Source organism: Xenopus laevis, chromosome 1L (genome assembly GCF_017654675.1).
Source record: "Xenopus laevis strain J_2021 chromosome 1L, Xenopus_laevis_v10.1, whole genome shotgun sequence".
NCBI lineage: Eukaryota > Metazoa > Chordata > Amphibia > Anura > Pipidae > Xenopus > Xenopus laevis.
Window position 1 is genome coordinate 109159260 of NC_054371.1, and position 22455 is coordinate 109181714.

General features: G+C 38.4%; 1 protein-coding gene across 8 annotated transcripts in view; it reads left to right on the top strand.

The window, feature by feature from the left end:
- Positions 1 to 22455, top strand: part of sbno2.L (strawberry notch homolog 2 L homeolog) — a 59883-nt gene that overhangs the window by 16888 nt on the left and 20540 nt on the right. For 6 of the 8 annotated variants that reach the window (XM_018225098.2, XM_018225116.2, XM_041585209.1 and 3 more), the window contains exons 5-15: positions 13256 to 13423; positions 14398 to 14484; positions 14578 to 14662; positions 15578 to 15738; positions 15822 to 15955; positions 16093 to 16183; positions 16907 to 17050; positions 17457 to 17574; positions 17710 to 17815; positions 17980 to 18133; positions 18474 to 18650. In XM_018225098.2, coding sequence (XP_018080587.1) covers positions 13256 to 13423; positions 14398 to 14484; positions 14578 to 14662; positions 15578 to 15738; positions 15822 to 15955; positions 16093 to 16183; positions 16907 to 17050; positions 17457 to 17574; positions 17710 to 17815; positions 17980 to 18133; positions 18474 to 18650 — 1425 coding nt within the window. Of the gene's footprint in view, positions 1 to 5655; positions 5851 to 6123; positions 6177 to 13255; positions 13424 to 14397; positions 14485 to 14577; positions 14663 to 15577; positions 15739 to 15821; positions 15956 to 16092; positions 16184 to 16906; positions 17051 to 17456; positions 17575 to 17709; positions 17816 to 17979; positions 18134 to 18473; positions 18651 to 22455 lie in introns of those variants that run through there. The other 2 variants (XM_018225157.2, XM_018225149.2) reach the window with 2 other exon arrangements.

The window sequence follows — 22455 nt, forward strand, 5'->3', positions numbered from 1 at the left end:
GGGCCTTGTGGCTGCGTACTTGGTATGCGGATACAGCCTCAAAAAATACACTGTGTAAGATGCCCATTGAGGGCAGGAGGCTTTTTGGAAAGTCCTTGGATGACATTATTGCCAAGTCTTCTGGTGGTAAGAGCACCTTTCTGCCTCAAACTAAGCGGCCCCAAGAAAGGAGGCAGTGGGATAGATTTGCCTATAGACGCAAAGAATAGGCTAAAGCCTACAGACCGGGTAAAGACTTTAGAAGTTCTTGGCGGTCTGGTCAGTCTGGGTTTTTTCGGGCCACAAAGGCTAGAAACCCCAAATCCCCAAGGAATCAGCAAAGACCTCAATGATATGAGGCTGGCCCTGCCAATTCCTGTAGGAGCAAGGCTTCTGGAGTTTCGAGAGGTATGGGCCAGAGAGATCCAAGATCAGTGGGTCCTTTCGGTAGTCACCAGAGGATACCGCTTAGAATTTCTACAAAAACCTCAAAAGAATTTTTTCATTTCCTCAAAGATGACGGGGAAAAAAGAAGACCATTTAATCTTTCAGGACTACATTTCCCAGCTGAGGGCAAAAAAGGCGATAGTGGCAGTTTCGCCTCAGGAGCAAGGTCTAGGGTTTTATTCTCCATTGTTTCTGGTTCCAAAAGCCTCAGGAGAGCTTCGCCCAATCCTAGACCTAAGAAGATTGAACAAGTGTTTAAAGTACCAGAGATTCAAAATGGAGTCTCTCTCCACACAGGAGATTGGCTAGCCTCCCTCGATCTAAAAGATGCGTATCTGCATGTCCCAGTGGCGGAAGAGCATCAACGTTTTCTAAGATTTGCATGGGGAGATCTCCATTTTCAATTTCGCTGCCTGCCTTTCGGCCTCTCTACATCACCAAGAACCTTCACCAAGATGCTGGTAGTGCTTATCGCCAATTTGAGAAGGGAAGGAGTGGAAGTCTATCATTATTTAGACGATCTTCTAATTGTTGGAAGAAATCCACAATCCCTCAGGGATCAAGTACAGTTGGTGAGGAGGACGCTTATGCGTTTCGGCTGGATTCTAAACGAAGAGAAGAGTCAGCCAGTTCCAACACAAAGAAGGATATATCTCGGGGCACTCTTCGATACCAGGCTGGGGTTAGTTTCCTTGCCCCTTCAGAAGATTTCACGTATTACGGAGGAAGCGAGACTTCTTCAGAACCGCAGCAGTCTACCAGCCAGGGAACTCATGAGCTTTCTGGGCCTCCTAACTTCTTCTATCGAGTTAGTGAAATGGGCGAGGTGGAGAATGAGACCAGTGCAGAGTTGGTTTCTGACTCATTGGAATCGTCATTACAGATGTTGGTCGCAGATTATCAATCTGTCTCCAGCCTTCAAAACTCACCTCTCTTGGTGGCAGAAATCGGTGAATCTTCGCAGAGGGTTTGCTCTAAAGGAGCCTCAGTGGACAGAAGTTTTTACCGATGCATCCGGCACAGGTTGGGGAGCCCATGTGGGCAGTATAGAGGTCCACGGAAAGTGGAACAAAGATCTGTCGCATCTACCTTCGAATGTGTTGGAGTTGAGGGCGATCCAGAAGGCGCTGTCAGCTCTCAAGCCAGTCCTTTTAGGCCTGTCTGTGAAGATCAGATCGGACAATGCTTCAGCAGTATCGTATGTGAGGAGACAGGGGGGCACAGGGAGTTTCAAACTCATGAGGGAGACCATCCCAATCATGACCTGGGCACAGACCTATTTACAGAACATCACAGCCATTCATATCCCGGGCAGTCTGAATCATCGAGCAGATGCCTTGAGTCGCTATTCTGTAGACAAAACAGAATGGGGATTGAATCCGAAGATTTTCCTGTGGGTGGTGGCTCAGTGGGGCCTTCCCCAAATAGATCTAATGGCCTCGGAGAGCAATGCCAAGATCAAGACTTTCTTCTCCAAAATTCCCTCAGCGACAGCAGTGGCAGTGGATGCACTGGCACAAGATTGGGAGAATCTTTGGGCGTACATTTTTCCTCCATTTCCGTTAATCTTCAGAGTGCTGAGGAAGATCTTAGTTTCACGTATGGATGTAATAGCTGTTCTTCCAGATTGGCCACGCAGGCCATGGTATCCCCTGCTGAGACGCCTGTCGATTCAATTACCCCTGAGACTGCCGCTGTTGGAAGATCTATTAATTCAGGGTCCCTTTCTACATCCGAATCCAGGGGCCCTCAATTTAGCGGTCTGGAGGTTGAGAAGCTACGATTAAAACAGCAAGGTTGTTCAGATCAGGTGGTTGAAACGCTCATTAAGGCCAGAAAACCTGGGACGATTTCTACGTACCATAAGATCTGGGATCGTTTTTCTGTCTGGTCAGAGTCTCAGGGATATAACCCCTTGAACCCGTCAACTTCGGAAATTTTAGGGTTCGTACAATCTGGTCTAGATTACGGATTGAGCCTCAGCTCATTGAAAGTGCAGGTGTCTGCAGTGTTGGGTAAAAGATGGGCTGAGGAGCCATTAGTGGATCAGTTCTTTCAAGCAGTTTTAAGGATTAAGCCTCCGCTGAGGAAGTTGGCGCCGCCGTGGGATCTGCCGTTAGTCCTTCGTGCCTTATCTACTCCCCCATTTGAGCCTATTTTGGAGATTCCTTTAGGGCCTTTGTCTTTAAAAACCGTCCTTTTAGTGGCCCTTACATCGGCTAGAAGGGTGAGTGAACTTCAGGCGTTGTCTATTGACCCACCTTATACAGTCTTCCATGAGGAAAAAGTTATTTTGAGGCCAGTTCCATCATTTCTGCCCAAGGTGGTTTCTAACTTCCATTTGAATGAACCAATTATATTTCCTTCTATGCCGTCAGATGACGGAGACAGTCCTTTGGATGTTCGGAGATGTCTGAAGGCCTATATTCAAAAGACTGAAGGAATTAGAAAGTCTAGAATGCTTTTTGTTGTTCCAGCCGGTGCAAGAAAAGGAGAATCTGCATCAAAGAGAACACTGGGTAGCTGGATTGCCAAAGCTATTTCCAAAGCCTATTCGGTACAGGGCAGGCCATCACCACCGGTTTTGAGAGCACATTCGACTCAGAGTGTGGCAACTTCATGGGCAGCAGAAGCAGGAGTTCCGCCAGAGTCTATTTGCAAGGCAGCCACTTGGGCTTCGTCTAATACTTTTGTCAAGCATTATAAATTAGATTTATTGTTTTCTTCAGACGTTCATTTTGGGCAGTCGGTCCTCGCTGCCTCTGTCTATTAAAATTATCAGCATATATTCCCTCCCTGGTTTTATTGCTTGGGTATTACCCGATCGTTAGTAATATGCTGCCAGGGATGACCAGGAAAGAGGAAAATTGTTTCATACTTACCGTAATTTTCCTTTCCTGGTCATCCCTAAGGCAGCATACCCTCCCTATGTTTTATATGTGCTTAGTACAAAGACAAGGAGGTATGGGAGAGGAGGTACTTATGGTGTAGGGGGCTTGTTTGTTTCTTCTGATTACCCAGCGGTAGAGACAATTACCCGATCGTTAGTAATATGCTGCCTTAGGGATGACCAGGAAAGGAAAATTACGGTAAGTATGAAACAATTTTCCTCTTTCAGTGCAGAATTGGATATTCAGTAAAAAAAAAGTTTGGTCAGGTGTCTTGAAAACTTTTTGCAAGGTATCATGTAAATGTATTGATTATTTTATCTGTATTTATGTGTTTTGTGCACATCTGCAGTAAAACCGAGCTTAAAGGGCACCTCCAATATTGTTTCCCCTGCTGGTGGTATGGGATCATTTTTAATAGTGGATCTACAAGAGCTTATTAGCCAAAGGGGGCCAATGTGCAAAGTACAAAAAACTGCCTCAAAGAGCCATGTTTCTTCCCCCCTCCCTACAATATACCTTGCTTCATGGTGGCATTGCTGGTAACTGTCTGGTCTGGAACAAATCTTGGCAGCTCTAGAATCTGGTGCAGACATTGAATAGGGTGCAGGCAGACACACTTATTGATATTTGCTTTACAGGAGACTAACACAAAAAAGAATTATACTAAACTGTAGGCCTGGTGTAACCCTTTGGGCAGAGACACACGGGCAGATTTGGAGAGATTAGTCGCCCGGCGACAAATCTCTTCTTTGGGGCAACTAATCATCCTAAACTGCCTTCCTGCCGGCTTCATTTTCCGAAGTCGCCTGAAGTTGTCTCACGAGAAAAACGAAACATATTTTACAGAAATCCCATCACTGTCTAAGGCAGGTAGAACAATTTTTTTTTTTTTTTTTTACAGTTTTACACCTTTTCCATTGCAATTACAACTTTCTATAGAAATTACATTTGGTTGCCAGGGCCTCTGACCCTAGTAATAAAAAGAAAAAACAATAGCTGCGAGATTTATGGTTTTTTTTTTTTTTTTTTTGCTTATAAGGGTAATTAAGCTGTAGGGCCTGGATTAATTTTCAAGCCTTGGGGTATGGAAATACAGTAACATTTTCATGAAGCACAAAAAACATAAACCATAAGGACTAATTGCATGTTTTTTTTGTTTTTTTTAGAATAGTGCAGTTTAAAATTGATTTTATGGTAAACTGTCCCTTTTAAAATGCAAAAGTTAAAAATGTAAACATTTTTAGCTGTGTGAAATCTGTATTTAAGATACTGATGTATTGGTGCTTTACTGTGGAGCAAATGGAAAGGGGTGCATTTTGGTCATGCTGTGATGTGCATGTTGTCTTAAAGGGTGTATGTGGGGTGATCTCTATGTACACAAGGAGGAGCTGAGGTTCTATCTTTTCGGAAATGTACCTGCAGGAAATATCTGTTTTCTGCCAGGAATTGTAATCATTCATTAATTTAGCATAAAGTGCTTATATATATCTGTGGCCTTAACAAATGACATTTACAGCAATGAATATACATATAGTCTGTGATATATGTATTAAAAGGTTTGTTCTGTACATGTGAGCTTTAGGGAACTAATCCACCCTGTGAAATTGTTTTGGTTATATATGCATCGTTGTGACAAAGTAGGTTCTTTTAAATGTTTTTTGTTGATCACTGCATGCTGTGTATGAGGCTCCGCAGACTATGCTGCTGCCACTAAAATACATATTGTGGTGGGGGTGCCATGCCTTGGTTCCTGGAGTTAGTATTAAAGTTAATGCGGCTGCACTTGATGCTGTAAATATAAAACTTCCTGGAATCTGCCTCATTCCCCTCAATTCAATTGCTCCCTGGAGGGTGGGGGAGAGACAACGAGAGAATCAATTCTTTAAGCCGAGCTAGACAATTACTGAGCATAGTTCCGTGCTGGAGAGAAAGGGTTAACAACGTATAAAACTTATTACTGAAGCCCAGAAAATAATGATTTCAAACAACAAAACATCTACAACGATAGGCAACGCAGGAAGGAGTTAATGAAATGATTAATTATATATGCCCTGTTTTGCATTTCCGAGGCAATTTTCTGACAAACTGGTGATACAGGGTTAAGTCGGCAGGGATTTCTATGCAATAATAGGCCTGCAGTGCAGGTACAGGTACACTGTGGGTGGAGTTTGCTAGCAGGCTCAGTAAGTACTGTGACTGCCAGGAATCCTCACACAGAATCATTTCCTGAAAGTCAGAACTGCTCTGAGAGGAAGTGGGATCAGGGGCCGGCCGTGTCTACCCTGGGGGGAGGGAGGTAGTAAAGGAGAATAGGCAGTTGGAACAGAGAGACAGAGGAGGAGGCATTGGGGCAGCTCCTAGAAAGGGAGGGCAGAGAGGAGAGAAAGATAGCAGGGTGGGGACTTCCAGCTGTTACGGTGTTCTCTTGTCATGTGTAAGTCTGTATCTCTCCAGCCAGCACCCGCTCCTGCTCCTCTGCTTTGCTGGTATGTCCCAGCTGCAGTTCTGGCTGAAGGTTTCCTCTGTGAATAAGGTACAGAGCTTAACGTTCACATGCTTCACAGCACTATTACTTCCGTTTATATCCCAGCCCTTTCTGTTGCTATAGCTTTTAAAGTTCCTTAGTATAACTATTTCAGTTTGTTTGTTCACATACTCCAAAGATCACTCACAAACAAGTTTTTATTTTTATAGTTTCACTATGTGTCACAGGGCAGTGCTTTCGATTTAGCCTTCGTTGTTATTGTGCAAGCCTAACCAGTGCAACTACGTTTTTATTCTATCTTACTTCCTCCTCATATCGAAGAGACCGGCAGTTACCCCAATCTATGGATAATGGGCAATGAAAACGGACTAAAGGTAACAGATCTGTTGAGGTAGAGAACAGGACTGTCTGCCCAAAATCAACGTATATTCAGTTATCTATGGGTTAGTTGCAAGCACGCAACAATCCATGGCAAAGGGCAGTTGAAACGTAAAGGGCAGGGTATTGGAGGAATGTGTGCCACTATATTCCATTTTATATGGTGCTATTTGTCAGTTCATGTGTTTGTATGTACTGTTTGCTGACCTTTTATTCTGCTTTTCTGCTAATTTACTGTGTACAATATCGTTGTTCTCCTAAACATCACAAAGGATAAGATGTTTGTCTGTGTGTGTGTGTGTGTGTGTGTGTGTGTGTGTGTAATATGCTCACTCACTTCAGTAATGATAGAATTAAGGTTCTGGCTTCTGTCTTTACCTAAAGTTTCATACTGTAGCAAAATTGGAATAGTCTGTAATTACCAGGAGTGTAACATTTGTGATGGTTTCTTCCCTGTTGTAATAAAAGTAACTATATATATATATATATATATATATATATATATATATATATATCTATATCTATATCTATATCTATATCTATATCTATATCTATATTTATATCTCTATATATATATTTATATCTATATATATATATATTATATCTATATATATATATATATTATTATTTATATTATATATTATATATATATTTATATCTATATATATATATATTATATCTATATATATATATTTATATCTATATATATATATATATTTATATCTATATATATATATATTTATATCTATATATATATATATATATTTATATCTATATATATATATATATTTATATCTATATATATATATATTTATATCTATATATATATATATTTATATCTATATATATATATATATATTTATATCTATATATATATATATTTATATCTATATATATATATATTTATATCTATATATATATATATATTATCTATATATATATATATTTATATATATATATATATATATATATATTTATATCTTTGCTTAATTTTACAATAATACTGTTTTACACTTTTTTGATACATTCTTTGAAAAATTGTATTATATATTGTTCTCAACTTTCTGTTCATAAAGAAATGTTTTTCTAACTGACAAACCTTGTTAACATTAACATAAGTATAGTCACATTTCTTTGACTCCACACCACACTGTTTCTTTTAGTTCAGTATTCATTTTCCTGAATTTACATTTCCTTGTAACTTTTTCCCTCTCGTAACCTAATTTGCCCATCTCTTAACCTTCTGCAAAACGAAACCAAGAATTAATATATAGAGCAATCCCTTAAAAATTGCCCATAAAATGGTATATTGTAAATATACAATATCTTTTTTTTGCACTTATAAGCTATTATAGGAAATGGTCTCCCTTTGATTCATCATCAGTTGAATATCTTTCAAGGATACAAGGTCTGAAAGTCCCTGTTTAATTGACTGGAGGATTTTTAAATATACTTCCTGTTGCAAGCGAATTGTAGATTGCCTTGTTCTCACATTCAGGGATCATATTTACAATCATGCAGGATGGGTGTAAGATATTCGCTATCCTGCTCAATACAGTATCTAGGCATGGCTCTTTTCTTGCAATATTTTCTACCACTGAAAGGATTGTGGGATATGTCAACAGCAGGGATGTGGTTTTTCCTCCCGTGATTGCTTGCTGTGGATCTGTCTCACTCTTTTCTCTTTCGCCCTTTCCCTTCTATCTGTTGTTGTTGCTGTAATCTGGAGGGTTAGATGAGCTGTCTGAGAATGTAAGCATGTTGATTTACCATCTAGAATAAAAGTCGTGGTGAGCTCTAGTGTATCTACTAGTGTACATTGCTAATAATTTGATTAGTTAAATGTTCAGCCAAAACAAATTAAAAAGGTGATCTAGAAGAAACCCCCCAGAGCATGCCTATCCCTGTTCAGTGAAAATGACAGTCAGGGTATTTCTTAATGACCCACCAATTGCAGTGTGATGGTCCTGTGAATCAGGTACTGGTTTGCTTAACAAGTTAAAACTGTATATTTTCTTGTTAGATATGTATGCACGTTATTTTAAAGCACTACATTTGAGTTAGAATTTCTCACCTGTGTAATTGAAATAATGTTTTGTAACTAAAAGAATCGAAATCAAAACTACATAATCTTTAATGTCTCCATCTTAGTGAAGTTTAACTTGACTTGCTCACCCATTAAAAAAATATTTTAGTCTAATTTACCATTAATAATAAAAGGATAGAAGGGTGACTAGGATATAACTTCTCCATGGTACTACTTTATACTACTTCCTGTGGTAGCATTATTGAACAATTTGAAATATCTTTCCAAGTATTGGCAGAGGAATGTATATTGTGAATGAATTATAGTAGAGTTTTGAATTAGAGTATTAAAGTTATAGGTGTAGGAAAATGTCCCAGTTTAAATAAAACTTTGCAGTGTGCAGCTTTTTTTTTTTTTTTTTTACTATGGAAGGTATGGAATACCTTATGCAGAAACCGATTATCCAGAAAGCTCTGAATTACATGAAGGCCATCTCCCATAGACTCCATTTTGTAACTTTTAATTATTTCCATAATTTTCGCTGTAATAATAAAACAGTACCTTGTACTGGATCCTAACTAAGCTGCATGTATCCATATTGAGGGCTAAACCATCTTTTGCGTTTAATGTTTAAATGGTTTTTAGCAGACTTAAGATAGGGTGGTCCAAATTACAGAAAGATCCCTTATGCAGGAAAACCCCCATTCCCAAGCTTGCTGTGTACTAGATCCTATACCTCTACCAGCAAAAAATACTAATGGTATTTTATAATTTGTCCTTTAGAGACAACAGTTTTGTATTATGCTTAAATAATAGGCTATGTTTTCCATTACGACAGCAGAACTGGGGTAAATTTTCTGCCGAGGTGAATTGTATTTGTATCTTCCTAGAACTATGACTGGCGGTATATACATTTTAGATTGGAATCTGCACAGTATAAGATTGTAAGCACCACAAAAATAAAAAAATTCCTTTCTGCAGTAGGTACCTTTTAATATTCATAAAGTACCATTGTTCACCGCTTTACAGAATAAAGGAATACAAATAAAAGAATTAACTATTTACATATATAAACATTTCACCAGAATCAATTTTACAGGTATAATGGGATATTATTAGGAGACAATAGGTAGCGAGCCCTGCTTGCAAAAGCCTACAATCTAAGAAGGAGCCCCTCTTGTGTGATTCTTGTCTCATTATTGTATTGCCTGCTATTGTCTTGTCCCATGTACCTTAGTGAGTCCTTGCCTAAATGGACTGCCCTTCTTGCTGTCCAATACTCTGGCAGTTCCCCCTCCCTTCCGCTTCTCCCAATATCGTGGTTTATCAATTCGCTACTCATCTCCTTGCTTTGTCTCCTTTTTCTTATCATCAGTGTTGCTGTCAAGTTCACCATCAAGATGGGGGCCCCTGACTGCTTTGGAGGACTTTTGGCTGACTGGGGTTTAGTTTCAATGGGGTCAGGCAATTATCAGTTATTGCCAGAATGGAAAAGTTAGGGAGCCTGCCCGTTGTTCCCCCTGTTACCTAGGCACTCCATATGGCATAAACTAACAATATGTGGTATGTGCACATTATAAGTGCTGAGTGAAGGAAGTAATGCAGTTCTGGTTTATTAAAAAAAAATGCATGATTACTTATAAGAGCAAAGTAGGCTTATGTGATATGACAGACAATAAAAAATTACTAAGGGCAGTGCTCGGATACATAATACTATTGGTTTTTGAAGCTTTGCCCCTCATTTGATCTTGTTTGATCTTGGGCCAATACTGATGGGATGCCTTAAAGTTACTGTATATTTCTTGTACATTCAAATGTACAAGAAATTAAATGAAGTGTATAGCTAATTTGATTTAGCCTCAATAAACTAAGCTTTTGCATTGTACAACAAAAAATCAACATCCCCTTTAATATGTCTGATTCATTAATGTTCATCTTGGTAAAAGCTTAATAAAATCTTAGTACCAGGAAAAGAGAGTTTTCTGCCTTGATTCTAAGCATTTGATTTTTTTTTTCTGGGTAATCATTATGAACAGCTTTTTATGTCTTCCAATTAGGTACAAATGTCTTCTTATTCTTAGCACATAAGCCCTGCCTTACAGTCATTATTGGCTGTCTAGTAATATGACTAAATGTTGTTGGGCTTTTCAGTTTTTCACCAACTGACTAATATATAGTGACCGACTATGAAGTTATCTTTCTCTCAGACATACTGTATCAGGATGGCAAGAACTCAACAAGAAATGAATCACCATTAATTCTGACTTTAGTAGAAAACTGTTTGAATATATTACATACAATACTAAGTAATTGTGAGAAGTCAGCATTGTTGTATGAAAAGAAGGTCAAAAAAGCCAAATCTTATACATTACCATAAAGAACTGAATAGTATTTTAGACCAGGTACAGATACATGGTGAATGTTTGTCCCGAAAAGGTAATTGACTTTGTCATTTAAGTATACTCTTGCACTTGTAAAGGAGGTACAAGTGTTGGGGTCCTAGGTTTAATTCCAACCAGGTCATTCACTGTCTATAAGGAGTTTGGAGTTTGCATTTGTATCCCCATGTCTCCCATACTCCAAAAAACATACAGACAGGTTAACTGGCCCCTAATAAAATTGACCATAGTGTGTGAATGTGATATATTGAGGTAGGGACTGATGTAAATGATGTATTGAATAGCTCTGAGGAATATGCCTGCGCTACATAAAAAAAGAATAATATGCCACACACACACACACACACATTGCAATGAAAGAACTGGGCAGCAATGTGCTAAGGCTTTCTGCAGTGTTTCATTCTGGTGGTGTTTTTTTTTAGCTTAGTCATTAATAATCTGCCGGTGGGCCAAAAATGAAAACATTGAGAAAATATGCAGCCATTCGTTGTAAATGGATATAAAGCATACTGTGATATAAATAAAGTAGTAACAATAGTTTTGCCACCTTTTCTTGAAAATTATATTGTTTTTTCTTTTCCTTTTTTATTGTTCACCCTGTTAATAACATTGCATTCAAGCATTTTTACTCGCCAGGCTGGTAAAATACTGGTCAGATGGCATCCCTGCCCACAAGTAGCTTAATTCCATCACCTTGATGGGTCTAAGAGAGAAACGGGTGTTGTTCTTATAAATATAACAATATGTATTGTATTACATTTGTATGAATTTCCTACGCACTGTAAGATTACCCTGAAATTACTGAAGGGTAATAGATCTTGTGGGACAGTGTCAGCAGACGATCTGGGCACTGAGTTCAATGGTAAGTATCCCATTTACCATTGGAAAATGTAATAGGAATATCATTTAACAGGCTCCAGTCTTTGGAAAATATAAATCAAAATATATTTTATCTAATTATCTACCTTCGGTCATAATACTCAAATGTTAAAGCCTCCTGGCATAACAGCATTACCTGAAATAAGTCTCCCAACCTGGGCATTGGTTTCAATCATAGGGTTTGAAGCGATAACCTAGACCACAGCATTGAAGCGATAACCTAGACCACAGCATTGGTTCCATGAGATTAATCCTCCCCCGTTTGCAGCTTTTAAGAGAGAGAAACTGCCCAGACCAACACCCATTTCCAAAGGCAAGGGGCCACAATTTAAAGGGACGGGATAAACTAGGTATCACCCAGTGTGTTGCATACAAAGGTATTGGCTTTTTGTTTGTTATTGGATTCATTGCTGGCATGTGGCTAGACCAGTGCTCATACCTGCATCCCCTCCCTTTTGACGTTGAATGTATTTATGTATTTATAAAGACAAAGTTACAAAATTATGATCATAAGATTGATAAGCCACAATACCACGTCAAATTAAAACCCAGATGTGGCGGTCCCTTACTATTTGACCTTTACTAACTTAGACAGACTTCTTTTATTCTTTTCAATGCTTTATGACTGGATTCCAAAAATGTTTAGCAAATAGAGGTCAGAATTCATTGGCTCATGCTAGACAGGGCTTAGCCTGCAGTTAAAGAGACCAGGGCCAGGTTAATGCACAGGCTACCCTAGGCTATTTGCCCAGTGTGGCCCATCAAGTTTTTTTTCCCAATTATTACTTCTATTCTATTTTCTTTTTATTTGTGCTGGGTCCAGTCAGGCATACCTGCTGGGAGAGGAAGGCAGGCAAGTTACGCATATGCATGCAGATCCAGTGAAGTCACAGAGGCCCTTCGAAACCCGACCCATCGTAGAGAGTTTGGGTGCATGCGTGTCTGGATCTGCACACTTAGAGACCCAAAAGTAGCATAGAAGTGTTGACTCTGGATGTTGCCTAGGGGCCACACATGTCATTAATCTGCCACTTACTCAGAGAGAGAACTAGGGATGCACTGAAACCACTATTTTGGATTCAGCTTTACCCCCGAATCCTTTGCAAAAGATTCGGCCGGATACCGAACCAAATCCTAAATTTGCATTTGCAAATTAGGGTTGGGAAGGGGAAACATTTTTACTTCCTTGTTTTGTGACAAAAAGTCGTGCGACTTCCCTCTCCGCCCCTAATTTGGATATTCGCGAGAACCAAACAATCCGCTGGCTTATGCTGACTTTTGTCTCAACTTCAGCATGCTACGTTAATAGCAGCAATACCATCGAAATCTTTATTGACTATTGACTGGGTCAGTTCTTGCACTTGCATGTAAGTAATCAAAGCAAGATGCACGTTACATTGGAGCTCACCACAAGTTGCAAACGAACACGTATTAATGCACTTACCTTCCAGAACGGCATTAATACTCGCTCACTTTTGTGCATACACTAGCATTTATAAGAAATGTAATCTTTTTAAGAACCTGGTATATTATGTAGCAAATATACTACTCAGTACTAATTAGAAATAAAAATGGAATTTTAGGATGGAAAACTTGATGACTTACTTTGGCATTTTATTTATTATTTTTGATTTATATAGCATGGGCATATTATAATGTACTTTTACAGAGAATATTCACTCACTTTGTATTGAAATGAGATGAGAAAAAAGATTTCGATTTTTAAACCACTCAGTCTTAACTTCATCGTTTTTTTCTCTTTTATTATTAGGAACCATCCCTGACCAATGACTTCTCCGACCACTCCCTCCTTCCATCTTCTCCAGATTCTTTATCTGATATTAGAGATGCTCAAGAATTCTTGACAGTAGAAGGTCTGGATAGGGTACCTACTTTATGGGATATCCACACACCATCTCAAGATCTCAGCAATTCCCATGTAAGTATGTAAAGAGTGTATGCTGCAGATATACAAAAAAATGTTTTAGCTGTGAATGCCTATGAAGGTTTTTATTCATTTAGGTAATGATATAAAGTACCTAGTATTGAAAAATCTTAAGCAACTGAACTTGCATGAGTAATTTTGAATATGCTGCTTCTTCAGTTCAACTGAGCGGTAAGGGCAATGACACACTGTGCTATTTGTAGTCCATGTTTTGTCTCGGCTAGGAAACACTGTAAAATAACCTGCCATAGACAATTCTGCGAATTGTCTCATCTAAATCACTCAATTTGTGTTATTGTTCAAAAAATGCCTTTGCCTTTGTATGAATATTTGGCAGATAGGGTAAATCGGAGCACACTGCAAAAGACTACAGATTGCGATATAGCAGAAGATGCCAATAGGAGAGAAATAGTTATTTGACATAGCACAGGGCAACGCATGCACAGATTAGTCATGTGCGGGCCGGCAGAACCCACGGGTCGGATGGGTTCGGGCCAATTTCCACACAATGTTCTCTGGCCGCGCGTAGGTTGGTACTGAACTCCACCCTATGCCCACCCACAACCTTACAGTGGCAGCTTTTTATAGCCTCGGGCCTGCGTGCCCCTTCTGTGATGTCAGAGCAGGGCAGACAAGGGTCTACGGAAGCTTTTTGTCAACCTGACCTAGACGTATCTGAAGCTATTGCTGCCTATATTGTGACTGTGATAGTCCCAGACCATACATTTATGAAATGAAGCGCTGGCCCTTGGAATAAAGAAATTTAATCCCACAGTGAATCAGTATAAATTAATTTATTTTCGAAATTAAAAGGATTAAAAGTTTAAAATGTCAAAACAAATATATTTATTGTGCTCATGTTGCAATAAGTGTTGTTGAACAAAGTTGAATGTAGTTGTTTATAAGATAATACCTGTTCGTTATTATGTTTTCTATACACTTTGTTCCCTCTCTTTTTTTCACCATAGCACTTCCATCCCAACCCTACCCTTCCATCTTTGGGAACCTTTGAAGACTTGGCAGCGATAATCAATACTGCCTCTACACAAGAACGGGTGAGATTGAGGAACTGAAGAAACTATTTATGCATTGAAAACTATTTTATTGACATAACCATAACATTTGTGTATACTTTTGTCATTCAACAGCTTCCCCAAGAAGAGGAAGAGGAAGATGAGGACACTGAAGAATTAGGGCACACAGAAACATATGCGGACTATATGCCATCTAAATGTTAGTATACATGACTTTAATATGTACACACTTTTTATATGAAGTCAGTTTTTTCTTTCAGAAATTGAGGAACAAAGGTGCTTTTGTTCAGTGAAGAAGCCCCCTTTTAAGACATAAGGCATATAGAACAGAGTTCAAATGTGCAATTAATTACAGCCTTCACTGACTCCTAAAGAAATCCATTGTTAGTAGAGCATCCCTTTGTGGTGATTCTCAGATAAAATATGCTACTTGGGAAAAATTCAAGAGGGGTGCAGAGGAGGTTGTCTTGCCATAGCTATGTTGCATGCCAAACAAAGTAAGACATTTCCTTTCCTGTTGGAACAGACCTATCTGGCCCACCACTTGGGTGACTTACTTTTGAATTACTTTTGGTCAAAGTCTTTGCCGTGGTTCCTCTACCCATGTGCCAGGGTGGTATTTGCTAAATAAAAACACTCTGTAAGAACAAAAAAGCTCAACTGCAGGACTTCATTCCATCCATTCCACAATGGCATTTCACAATTATGCCATTCAACATATTTCGAGAATGAACCTTTTATCAAGTTTCCACTTGGATGACTAAATTTGGCATAGGTAATTTTGTGAGGACGTAAATGAGCAAATCACTATTGGTATGGTCAGCTTTCTTCTTCTGGTATTATCCTAAAGCTTTTCTCTTGGCCAGAGCAGTTTTTTTGTAATTTGCTTATTGTTATATCAAGGAATAATTGCCCTGTCAGTTACCAGGCAAATGTCAAGTAAGCCAGGAAGGAGATTTTTGTTCCCCACACTGTCTACATAGGAAATATCTGTTCTTGCATTGACCTGCAAGTGACCAGGATGTTGAAAGTTACTTGTTTAAAAATCCTTATATAGAAGTAATCCTTTAAACCAACTGTTTTACAAACTTTTTAAAATCTTTATTTGTTTCAGCTAAAATTGGTAGGCAGCATCCTGACCGAGTGGTAGAGACCAGCACCCTATCTAGTGTTCCTCCTCCAGATATCTCCTACTCTTTGACTCTGCCAAGCTGTATTATTGAACAAGGCCTTCTCTCTGCATTGCAGCTGGAAGCTATAGTGTATGCCTGCCAGGTGAGTTTGGAGTCACAAAGTCAAAGTGAAAGACAAATTAAAGAAACCAATGCTCATTGTTATGTTTTACTGTTTTTCTAAAGCAACATGAAGTTATCCTACCAAGTGGCCAACGGGCTGGCTTCCTTATTGGAGATGGAGCTGGAGTGGGGAAGGGAAGGACAGTCTCTGGAATTATCCTGGAAAACTTTTTAAAGGGAAGAAAGAAAGCACTCTGGTAAGATATTTGTGTAATCATTCATCTTTTTATTATGAGCTGTAATCTTTCTGCCAAGTTTTCCAACCTCTTGTTTCTTTCTCCCTTTTTTTCTATGTTGATATAATCACCCATTCTCCTCTCTTTATTTCTCATAGGTTCAGTGTATCTAATGATCTGCGCTGTGATGCAGAGCGAGATTTAAGGGACATCAATGCTGGTTGTATAACAGTGCATGCACTCAACAAGGTAATGTGTATGTGTGTGTGTGTGTATATATATATATATATATTTATATGTATATGTATGTGTGTGTGTATATGTATGTGTGTGTGTGTGTGTGTATATATATATATATATATATATTTATATGTATATGTATGTGTGTGTGTATATGTATGTGTGTGTGTGTGTATATATATATATATATATATATATATATATATATATATATATATATATATATATATATATATATATATATATATATATATATATATATATATCTATCTCTTCACACACACACACATAGCCAATAATACTTCCTTTTGCACAAAAGTACATTTAGGCACGGCAGCTCTTGTACATTAATTGAGATCTGTTAACAGTACATCTAACCATATATGCACAATTATGTACACCAAATCCAAGGATTTTAGATTTGGATGAATACTGAACCCCCTGCAAAAGACAAAGTCAGATAATACAATTTAATGTAGACCTAAATATTCATATTTGAATTTGGGGAAAAAACAAACTGTATCATCCCAAAAAAATAACCTTTGGTTATTGAGCATTGTGCCATTGGTGGCATTAAATGTTACCTTTGAGCTTTTTTGGGTTAGAAAACATTCTCTATATCCCAAACCAAATATTAAAATAAAATATATGATATGGCAATATTATGTGTAAATAACCTTTGGTTTTTATTGTTGCAGTCTATTTTTTTTTACTCCTCTCTGTCACCTCCAGATTAAGTATGGAGACACATCTTCATCAGAAGGGGTTCTCTTTGCCACCTATTCAGCCCTGATTGGGGAGAGCCAGGCAGGAGGACAGCACCGCACACGTATTAAACAAATCAGAGACTGGTGTGGAGAGAACTTTGATGGAGTGGTATCCTTCGTGTTGGACATATAGTCTAGCTGAGAACAGATAAAATAAATGTGAAGAGTTGTGATGCTGGGTATTTGATGCTGCCTTTATTTACAAATTAATATATAATTCACAAGAGACATTATCTTTATATGGTGCTTATGGAGGTCATTAGTTATCACCCTTGCTTAATTATGTAACTGTGTCACTAGACTCATTAAATTGTGTGTAATGTATTACAGATAATCATGCCCCATACTTAAAAATATGAGAATATTCCATAACCTCTCAGCTTTTTGATTGTTCTAATAGGCTTGTATTTTACAATAGGGGTACATTATTTCCTACATGTTTAGATATTCATGTATTTGTCTATACAGTGCTTTTCTTTTGTTGTTTCTTTTGTCCTTGACTGTTTGAAATACAGATTGTGTTCGATGAATGTCATAAAGCCAAAAATGCTTCTAGCACCAAAATGGGACGGGCGGTGCTGGAGCTACAGAACAACCTACCCATGGCAAGAGTGGTGTATGCCAGTGCCACGGGTCAGTGCATTTCTTCTTGCTCTCACTAAAAGTTTGAATTTCGCAATAGCTCAACTATATCCCTTGCACTTGTCACCCTTTTTCACCATTGCTTGGTTTCATACTTCATCCAAGCTTCTTGTCACCCTGTCACAGGTGCTTCTGAGCCCAAGAACATGATCTACATGAGCCGTTTGGGAATTTGGGGGGAGGGCACATCCTTCAGTATTTTTGATGACTTCTTGCATGCAATTGAAAAGAGGTAAAGCACAGAATATGAAAGAAATTGATCTGAAACTTCTTTGGGATATCGTAGTATTAACTTTGGGTTTCCACGTTAAATATGCGAATTTTTCTGGAATAAATATAGTCTGAGCTTTTCACCAAATTATATAATAGATTCTAATAATGATTTATTTTTTATAGGGGTGTAGGTGCTATGGAAATTGTTGCCATGGATATGAAAGTAAGTGGCATGTATATTGCAAGGCAACTTAGCTTTTCTGGAGTCACTTTCCGAATTGAAGAAATTCCATTGGAGGAGTCATATAAACAGATGTACAACAGAGCAGCACAGCTGGTAAGAAGGCCTATTACCTGGGACTCAGTAGATGTGTGTGGATATTACATATACTACATACAGTCTCCTGTATTTCTCCAACAACCGCAGTAACATTGGGTCTAGGCTTAGTATATAAAATAGCAAGGGTTTCTTTATTCCCTACCAAGGGAGGTGCTAATAAGCAATTCACATGTGAGATTCAGAAATGGGATGTTTTCTTCTTAGCAAAAGTATAAAAGCTGCATCGATTGAAATGTTTTCTGTTGTTTAAGCAGTATTCTCGCTGTGTATAAATCTTGTATAACAATTAGCTCTTTCCTTTGAATTTTCCTTTATGTTGTTTTTTTTATCTTTTCAGTGGGCAGAAGCATTAATCGTTTTCCAGACTGCAGCAGATTGGTTAGGTTTAGAGTCACGGAAATCACTCTGGGGCCAATTCTGGTCATCTCATCAGCGTTTTTTCAAGTATTTGTGCATCGCATCTAAAGTGCAACGTCTTGTGACTCTAGTCCATCAAGAACTTGCAAAGGGCAAGGTAAGAATTAAAAAAAAAAAAAAAAAACTTTCAAATAAACAAATTAATTTAGACAGTGTCAGGAATTTTGTTTAGTTTAGAATGGAAATATTCGCTGGTGAAGAGGGATAAAGTAACTGTAGTATTTGATTATATGATGCGAGGTCACTTTTAAGGGGTTTTCCTATATGTTTTTCTTTTAAAGATAAATTTTATTGATTTTACAAAACCAAAGCAAACTCAAAACAACAATGTCATTACAGTGTTTAGTGATGCTGCATGTAAGTGATGTCTCTTTTAAAGATAAATTTTATTGATTTTACAAAACCAAAGCAAACTCAAAACAACAATGTCATTACAGTGTTTAGTGATGCTGCATGTAAGTGATGTCAGGTCAAGCTTAGGCTTTAAGTAACCGGCTAGTTCGGTCACAAAATAAAGCAGTTATCATTGTTCAAGTAATTATAGGTAGCATTATATAGCAGGTCACAACCATTTTAAAGGGGCCAGTTATTCATCAAGGGGGTCTTGGTCGCACCAGTCCCCCCAAATTTTGTCAAACTTATCGTGCGCCCCTCTAATTTCATAAGTTAGTTTTACGAGGGGAAGAGCCCCATCCACTAGGTGTCTCCAGAAAGCCACAGAAGGGTGAGTTCCTCCCATCCAGTGCATGATCACTGTTTTTTTAGCATAGAACATAAGAGTTCACATTCGAACTCTGGCCGCAGTGGTGGATAAAATTTGCCCCAGAGCATTTACATAATGGACAGTAGTCATCTTGCCAAATTTATATACAGTTAGGTCCATAAATATTTGGGCAGAGACAACTTTTTTTCTAATTTTGGTTCTGTGCATTACCACAATGAATTTTAAATGAAACAACTCAGATGCAGTTGAACTGCAGACTTTGAGCTTTAATTCAATGGGTTGAACAAAAAGATTGCATAAAAATGTGAGGAACTAAAGCCTTTTTTTTTTTTTTTTGGACAATTGACTTAAAGACTATTTCATGGGCAGGTGTGGGCAATTCCTTTGTTATGTCATTATCAATTAAGCAGATAAAAGCCCTGGAGATGATTTGAGGGGGGGTGCTTTTATGTGGAAGATTTTGCTGTGAACAGACAACATGCGGTCAAAGAGCTCTCCATGCAGATGAAAGAAGCCATCCTTAAGCTTCAAAAACAGGAAAAAAAAAATCAGAGAAATTGCTACAATATTAGGAGTGGCAAAATCTACAGTTTGGTACATCCTGAGAAAGCACTGGTGAACTCAGCAACGCAAAAAGACCTGGACTTCCACGGAAGACAACAGTGGTGGATGATCGCAGAATAATTTCTATGGTGAAGAGAGAACCCTTCACAACAGCCAATCAAGTGAACAACACTCTCCAGGAAGTAGGCATATCGATATCCAAGTCTACCATAAAGAAAAGACTGCATGAAAGTAAATACAGAGGGTGCACTGCAAGGTGCAAGCCACTCATTATTCTCAAGAATAGCAAGGCTAGATTGGACTTTGCTTAAAAAAAAAAAAGACATCTAAAAAAGCCAGCAAAGTTCTGGAAAAAAATTCTTGACAGACGAAACCAAGACCAGCCTCTACCAGAATGATGGCAAGAAAAAAGTATGAGGAAGGCATGGAACAGCTCATGATCCAAAGCATACCACATCATCTATAAAACATGGCAAGGGCAGTATGATGGCTTGGGCGTGCATGGCTGCCAGTGGCACTGGGACACTAGTGTTTATCCGTGATGTGACACAGGACAGAAGCAGCCAAATTAATTCTGATGTGTTCAAAGACACTATCTTCTCAAATCCAGCAAAATGTAGTCAAATTGATTGGGAGGAGTTTTATAATACAGATGGACAATGATCCAAAACATACAGCCAAAGCAACCCAGGAGTTTATTGTTCAGTGTAAAAATAAAAACTGGGTAAATAGGCTATGCAAAATAAAAAATGTTTCTAATATAGTTAGTTAGCCAAAAATGTAAAGTATAAAGGCTGGAGTGATTTGATGTCTAACAAGTCAGTCAGAACACTACTTCCTGCTTTTCAGCTCTCTTGGTTTACACTGACTGGTTACCAGGCAGTAACCAATCAGAGACTTGAGGGGGGGCACATGGGTCATATCTGTTGCTTTTGAATCTGAGCTGAATGCTGAGGATCAATTGCAAACTCACTGAAGAGAAATGTACCATGTGGCCCCCCTTCAAGTCGCTGAGTAACTCAGAGTTATAGAGCTGAAAAACAGAAAGTTGGATTCTAGCTGTTTTATTAGACATCTGTTCACTCCAGCCTTTATATATTACATTTTTGGTTAACTAACTATATTAGAAACATTTTTTTATTTTGCACAGTCTATCTATTTACACAGTTTTTAGTTTCACACTGAACTATTCCTTTAAAGCAAAGAATTGGAATATTCTTGAATGGCCAATTGAGCATGCATTCCACTTGAAGACTAAACTTCGGACAGAAAGGCCCACAAACAAACAGCAACTGAAAGTTGCTTCAGTAAAGGCCTGGCAGAGCATTAAAAAAGAGGAAACCCAGAATCTGGTGATGTCCATGAGTTCATTGGCAGCAAAGGGTTTTCAACCAAGTATTAGAAATGAACATTTTATTTTCAGTTTTTTAATTTGTCCAATTACTTTTGAGCCCCTGAAATGAAGTGATTGTGTTAAAAAAAAGTTTAGTTCCCTACATTTTTATGCAATCTTTTTGTTCAGCCCACAGAATTTAAAGCTGAAAGTCTGCAGTTCAACTGCATCGTTTGAGTTGTTTTATTAACAATTCATTGTGGTAATGTACAGAACCAAAATTAGAAAAAAGTTTTCTGCCCAAATATTTATGGACCTAATTGTAGGTTTGTTGGATGAATTTGTACTGTATAAGCCTGTCCTTTATTGATATTAGAAATTTGTATGCATTTTCCGTGGCTTCCTCCCATTGGTTACGTTCAAGTCCATAGGAGATAAGCTCAATCAAAGGGTGGCTTGATTGCTCCCATAATTCCTCTATATAGCTTAAACAGGAGTTTGGCTGGGGGATGTGGAATAAAGGGCATCTTCTAATCTAGAGGTACCATGTCCATTGTGGGGGAGAGAGTGTGAAACACCGCCTGAAAGGCGTGTCTGAGTTGAAGATATCTATAGAATTGCAACTGTTGCCAGGGACTCTATCTTGCAGTTCTTGATAAATTGGAAACTTAGAACCAGGCTTAAGGTCAGAAAGCCTTTTAACACCCAACCGTGGCCAATAGACAAAGTCTTGTAGTTCACATAAATGGTTTAGGAGTGAGTTGGCCCAGAGTGGGAGGTGGGGTGAGAGAAGCGGCCAAGAGCGATACAGGGTTTTTACAGCCGTAGACCATGCTTTGTGTGGTGTTAAGACAGTTCAGGGCAGGGTGATGTCTGTAGGGGTAGGATCCCAGGCCTTCTAGGGAATGAAGGATGGATGCTTGGAGTATGGTGTTGGGGTTATAGGGGTTGGGGGAAAAGCACCAGTGTAAATAGTAAGTTTGGGAGGCAAAGTAACAAAAAATAGAAGTGTGGAAGGGCCAAGCCCCCTTTTTCGATGAGTGTAGTTAGTCTTTCCCAGGAAATAAGAGGAGTACTGTTGGCCCAAATAAATGGAATTATAGTTCCATTTAATTTTTTTTAAAGAAAAGTCTTGGTATGGTGAACTGTGTATTGTGGAATATATATAGGAGTTTCTATAGTAGTTTGATCCACTGGATAAATTTTCTACCTAGGTCAAATCTATGTAGTACTTGCCAGTGGTAGTCCCATTCTACAGAGTCAAAAGCCTTCTCAGAATCA